This window comes from Takifugu rubripes, chromosome 9 (genome assembly GCF_901000725.2).
Source record: "Takifugu rubripes chromosome 9, fTakRub1.2, whole genome shotgun sequence".
NCBI classification, from domain to species: Eukaryota; Metazoa; Chordata; class Actinopteri; order Tetraodontiformes; family Tetraodontidae; genus Takifugu; species Takifugu rubripes.
The window spans coordinates 3,990,444-3,996,609 of record NC_042293.1 but is presented as its reverse complement, the minus strand read 5'-3'; the positions used below and the strand labels follow the sequence as shown (position 1 = coordinate 3,996,609).

Genomic DNA, 6,166 nt, shown 5'->3' with positions numbered 1-6,166 from the left:
ATGCTCGGTCCACTGCTTATTTCTCAGTATGGCTCAGCCTATTGCGCTCTCTGCTGGTTGAAATGCAGAAAGACACTGAACTGTCATTGCAGCGCGCGCACACACACACACACACACAGAATAAGCACACAGAATATCCACACACCAAAATGAGGCAAACAAACTCGTACACGTGCAAACTGGTCCCATCAATTAATCTTTGTCAGAAAGTTCAAGATAGTATTGATACACACACCTATAAGTATGGATTATATCGATATAAAAGACCATTTGGCATCAACCCAGTGGACACGCACACACCTTGCGAAGATAGGCAACAGCGTGCCTCAGTGCAGACCCTCATGTTGAATCACTGACGTGGTTCTCCGCAACTCATTTTAGGAAAACAGCATTACGATAACTGTATAACGCTCATGAAAATGTCTGCAGAAGAAAAAGTATTTGAATGTAAAGTGCTATTAAATGTCGTGTCCTAAAATGCAGAAAGTGGAATGTTCGTGGTCGTGAAAGGTGGAGAGGGAAAAATAAACAGTGTGACAGTGTGGACAGCGCTCCAAAAAATATCCCTCCAGATGTCACAACATTAACAAATACGCCTCAGATGGGCCCCCCGGTTCCCCCGCGAGTGTCATCTCTGATCAACAGTCTCCTGTTGGGACGAGAGGGTAGTTGACACGTGACATTTGTTGAAAACAAACATGAACAGTGTGGGAGTCTGCAAGAGTCTGGAAGACTGTCAGGTCTTTTTCGGCTCCTCTGTCTGTGGGCCTGGGACATTGTGGGACGATGTGCTGAGCTGATCTGGTCAAGGGAGCAGCAGGGGGGATTGGGTGGGTGCTGGCACCTCTATCTGAAGCTGAAGATGCCCAACATGATGGGAAGCTGTGAGCAAACTTAACGGGCAGTTTGGTGGAATATCAATGGAGTTTTTCCAGGTCCTCACAAATGTGGTAAATTCAGAGGGGATCAGACCTAAATATCCCCTCTGAGATGAATACGGGAGGAGCTGTAGCTGGTTTTGCTGGGGTAGAGAAGCTTGGAATTCCTTTGCTCAGCCTGCTAACCTTGATGTGCACAGATAAGGAAGGAAATCTCAACCCCACTGCCTCTACCCGCTCCTCTATTACAGACACACTGCACACGTTTGCAAGAGAAGCGCGCGGAACACGAAAGACGTTCTGAAGAGGAAGGCAAGATGGAAAGAGAGGACGTATGAGACAGAACGAGGAGACAGGGACAGGAACCCGTCATGAACTCACAACCGGTGTTGTTAATTAAAGTACAGGTACAGGGAGAAGCAGCAATGCTCATTTATTGCTGATGAAACCAGAAACTTTATAGATCAAGATGATCTCCATTGTAGGAAAAGAGTCTTTCTTCAAAACAGTCGGGGAATGTTTTTACACCTTCATTTATTGCTTTAATTACAACATAATCCGATCTCAAGCATTCTTTGTTTCTAAAAATGCCTATAAAGCTGACAAAATAGCAAATTAGTTTGCATTATATGGTAGATTTTAAGGGACAAATACCACCACAGAGAGAAAGTCAGGAACATACTTGCTGGTAATTGTCTATTTCAAACATCACTTGTTACAAGATGCTAAAAACTGGCTTCACAGGCTGGATAAAGGGACAACCGCGATTAAAGTAAGAGGAAAAGGCCATTTTTAGTTTATAAATAGAAATTTACCATTAGTGAAATTATTCTCGATATAAACTGAACTGATAAGTTTCACTGCCCTTTACGTACCGCTTTGCACAATGTCAATACAGGTGTTCCATAATAATAAAACAGTGATAGTGCATCTTAGAAGAGTTTCTTTAAATTCTCTCCATTACAATAACGCATCTGTGTCCAAACAGTGGCTCAGCAGGTAGATTGATGTCCGTTAAGAATCAAAATTAAATCCCAAGATTGCGAATATGATTTTTGCTTAAAAAATTTGCATTGATTAACAAATGAAAATCTTGACCTTCGTGAATCAGCACTTTCTCAACAGCAACGCTCGAGATCTCCGCCAATCACAGCAAAATGATCAAAGCTTTGACCTGGTTTAATCTGTCCAAACAAAAGAAAGGAAATAAGGGCATCAAAGGGTTTGGAAAGAATGAAGGTTTTGATTAAAATAAAGGAACATTAAATGATAAAATAATCTTCCTGCTTCACAGCTTTGACCATTGGTGCCCAACTCAACGTTTAAACGAGGATACGTTTCAGAAATAATAATAATAATCTACCCCAAATATACTGATAAAAGTGCACCTGCGATCTACACTGAATATAATAAAAATTATTGTGAAAACGTAGCACAACAAATGGCTGAAAATGGGGAAAAATAGGAATACAGGTGACAAGTACCTAAAGTGTAAATCTCCAGTGACTCTGGTTCAATTACATACTGTTGACTCACCTCACCTGTAAGGTCTTGGTCGGTCACTGGGTGGAAAAATGATTTAAATAACTACTTTAAAACGAGAAATCAAGGTTTAAACAGCCAAAGGAGTCTGTAAAAGAATATATTGATGATCTTAATCATTTATCTTGTTCTGTTCTGAGCTAGATGTTCCATCTTCGATGGTAACCAGGAGAACTTATATGGTTCCTGAGGCATGAGCAGGTCTATGTCGAGTTTCTTTTGTTCTTTTTCATTGCTCACAGTCCTGTATCCCAACAACGTCATGGCCCCCCCGGCACACCTCCTGCACACGTTTAACCTTGTGGTGCGGCAGCGTGGAACGCCAAGCCTGCGACACGTCTGCCGCGTCTCTCGACGTGATGGTGAAGGCGTCTTTCTTGGTGCCCGTGCCTTTGCCGTGGGTCACCTGGTAAATCCACTGGCCCAGTTGTTTGGTCATATCAAGACCTACAAACTTGTAGATCCCACTGATCTCCCGGAGTGGGTCACGCACCAGGTCCTCAAAGCGGACCATTTTGTAGCGGCCTTTGAGAAACGGGGGGGCCTTCAGGGTGGCCCTCTCGCTGATGCGCACGTGGCTCCGACAGATCTCCTGCATGACCTGATACAGCACCTCCGCTGCTGGCATGCGCCTGTTCTCCAATATGATTGCGTCATCGGTAACAAACGCGTTGGCGGACTGCTCTCTGGATCTGGCCACAGCTCGAGGGTCTCGAACCAGGTGGACGATGCGGATATTGAGGTTGGGGTCCTGCAGGAGCGGATACAGGGATTCAAGCTCAAAGAAGCGCACGGATTTTAACACCACGTGAGTGTAAGTGTCGCATGCGTTCTTGGCCCCTTGCAGACCCTTAGTGACGCATTTTTTTAGGCACTCGGGCTGATCGCTCATCTCCCCACGTGGTGTGAGAGAACAGGCTGGGGGGGAGCACAGCGCTCTGCTGTGGCTCCACATGAACACATCGGATACGTTGTGATTTTCTGGGAGGAAGGCCTCGATTCCGGAAAAGTCGCACTGGTATATACTCCGAAATATGTCCCTCACCGCTACTCGGAGCATCCGAATGTTGACTTTGGGGAGTTGGCTCCACACATGCCATCCGGGCTCCATGAGATAGAAGACCGATGGATGCTGACTGAACACCTGACCGAGGAAGGATGAGCCCGAGCGCCACGAGGACAGCAGGAGAACCTGGACTTTTCCATTGGAGGGCACGGAGGCGCAGGGACTGAGCTGAAAATACCAGCCGCTCAGCAGCATCACGGTGGCGCCCTGAAGAGTCACCAGCAAAATCAAGGTGCTGATGCTCATCTTGCAGCGAAACATGATTGATGTGGATCCAATTCAGTCCCAGGGGCTTCAGACAGAGCTCCTCAGGTAGAGCTCCTCAGGTAGAGCTCTTCAGGTAGAGCTCTTCAGGTAGAGCTCTTCAGGTAGAGCTCCTCAGGTAGAGCTCTTCAGGTAGAGCTCCTCAGGTAGAGCTCTTCTGTCTTCTGTGGGGCTTCCTGATGCTCGTTCTGGAAAGAGGAGAACATTACTGTTGTTGTTTTTTATTTAAATAACATATATCTATAATTATAGATTTGTGATTTGTCATATCAAATTTTGAATTAAATTACTTTAGAGTAAAATATGATTTCTTAACCATAAGAAAGGATCCTGGTGTCAGAGGACAGCACAATTTTAAAATAGTCAACCAACAATACAAAATGTTTTACAATCGCAGTTTGTTGCTGTACGTTTTACAGTGTCAGTGAGTTTCTGGGAGCACCGGCCCTCTCCATGATCATAAACTATGCCCATGACAACCTTGTCATTTTTCATGACGATAAAGTTTAAATAGTAATCCTTTGTGTATTCAGCACGATGTAATAATTAGCTACTTGTTGCCATAGAAACGGGACACAATGGGGAATCATTTACGCAGACAGGGCATCCTGTGTCGCATATTTATTTAGCTTTATTTATAAAAATGATAACTGAAAAATGTGTTGGCCCTGATATGGGGGGGGTTACTGCAGCCTCCATCCATCCATCCATCCATCCATCCATCCATCAGCAACCACTTTTCATCTATGTTGGTGTTGGAATTATCGGCAAGAAAGAAGCAGAAATATTTGATCAGTAGGTGTAGAGCAGCCTGGAAACAGCATTTTTGTCAATGTCATGTTAGCAAACACACGCACATACGTATGTACACTGTAGACAGACAGACAGACAGACAGACAGATAGATTTAAAGTAACCAGCATTATCCTCATCACAGCCATCATAACCGTCTCCACTGAGCATCCACACATGTCCTCTTTGAGACCAGAACAAACGGGGTGTCCTTCACCATTTCCAGTGAGAGGCCAGAGCTGCTCACTGAGGGGGATCCAAACGTGGCGTAATGTGCTATGCTTATTGAACAAGCCCGAACACGAATTTCTCACCTTCGCGCCCTTGGGTTACAAAGATAAACATCAGAGATAATGACAGATCCTTCGTCCTCTCCCCACTTCCCTGTGTCTTCACACACGCTTCCCATTTCTTACTTTGAACCATCCATGCAGTGTTCATGGGACACATTGAAATGAACGCTTGTGAATTGGTATGGAGGGTGGAAGGGATCACAAAGTCCATGTTTTATTACTATCAGAAATTATTACCGGCAGATGTCTTGTGGGTTGAATAAGCTTTAGAAGAATCAGGAAACACATTGGAGACAGTGGCTGCAAACTGGGACAATGAAGCTGGGCTGGAGTATTTTTAACATGTAATCATCAAGCAAGCAGCACAACCACCTGATAAACTGTAAATAACCCAATGATGTGCAAATACCAAAATATTGTCACCACGATATTGAATAAACACAGTGATCACGTGTTTACTGGGATGGGTTTACTGGGAGGACAGAATGTTCCTTATTAACGCATCCATTTAGGAAAACCAACCTGAAGGTGAATAAGAGCTCACAGGCGGCTCACACCTGTGTCCCACCTTTACACACATCTGTGCATCACTTGGATATTTTGATTTATTAAGAAAACACTGACATTGATTAGATGAAGTAACATAGAACAAACGTCTAGTTCCAGGTACTAAACCAACTGTGTCTGGTTGGACATTTGAATGGAATCAGTGGAATATTTTCCTTATACTTTAGTTCCAGCGGTGCGCCTGATGCAGCAATAAAGGACAGAATTTAAACTTGGACACTCAACAGTCAGTAAATTAATGTTGCCACCTCGTCCCGCTTCCAGATTAGTTCCGTTGTGTCCCAGTGTAAATGGGACCGTAATGGGGTGTTGCGGAGCTCTCTGGGTCTCCTTTTCGGGCTTTAAGCCCAACAAATTCACCCCGATCCAGCTGGGTTAACGTTTAAATTGCTCTTGATCCATTTAGCGCTCAAATTAAAGTGAGTTTCCCATCTGCGTCTGAATTTTGAGGGTAGAAAGGGCGAAATTTGTTATGACGTTGTCCCTGGAAAAAGTGCGTCCGCCAGGCTTCACCCACCGGTCCCTCGGAGACTAGCGCCGGGGGAACAGAGAAAGTTGCGGAATGCCTGCTTGTTGTCCTACCTTTGATATCGTTTCCAGAGACGGTGAGCGACGCTCCGGCTCCCAGCAGTCCTGTCCTCCACTGTGTCCTCCACTGTGTCCTCCGCTGCTCGGCGCCGTCCTCTTGTGTACAAAGCGTTAGTTGAGACGTGGCTGGCGGCCCCGCTGACGGGCAAATCTGCTCGCCTGCAGCCCCCCAGTGAG

The 6,166-nt window shown here is 45.1% G+C and overlaps 1 protein-coding gene across 1 annotated transcript; it reads right to left on the bottom strand.

Moving 5' to 3' along the window:
• Positions 1 to 1,395: 1,395 nt before the first annotated feature.
• chst6 (carbohydrate sulfotransferase 6) lies at positions 1,396 to 6,166 on the bottom strand. Its single transcript, XM_003967106.3, has 2 exons — positions 5,984 to 6,166; positions 1,396 to 3,938 (listed from the first exon to the last, which is right to left on the bottom strand). Exon 2 carries the CDS (start codon positions 3,745 to 3,747, stop codon positions 2,650 to 2,652), a length of 1,098 nt encoding a protein of 365 aa, XP_003967155.2. The 5' UTR covers positions 3,748 to 3,938; positions 5,984 to 6,166; the 3' UTR covers positions 1,396 to 2,649.

Coding starts and splice junctions, on each gene's coding strand:
- chst6 (XM_003967106.3), bottom strand. CDS start 3,747: ATGTTTCGCTGCAAGATGAGCATCAGCACCTTGATTTTGCTGGTGACT.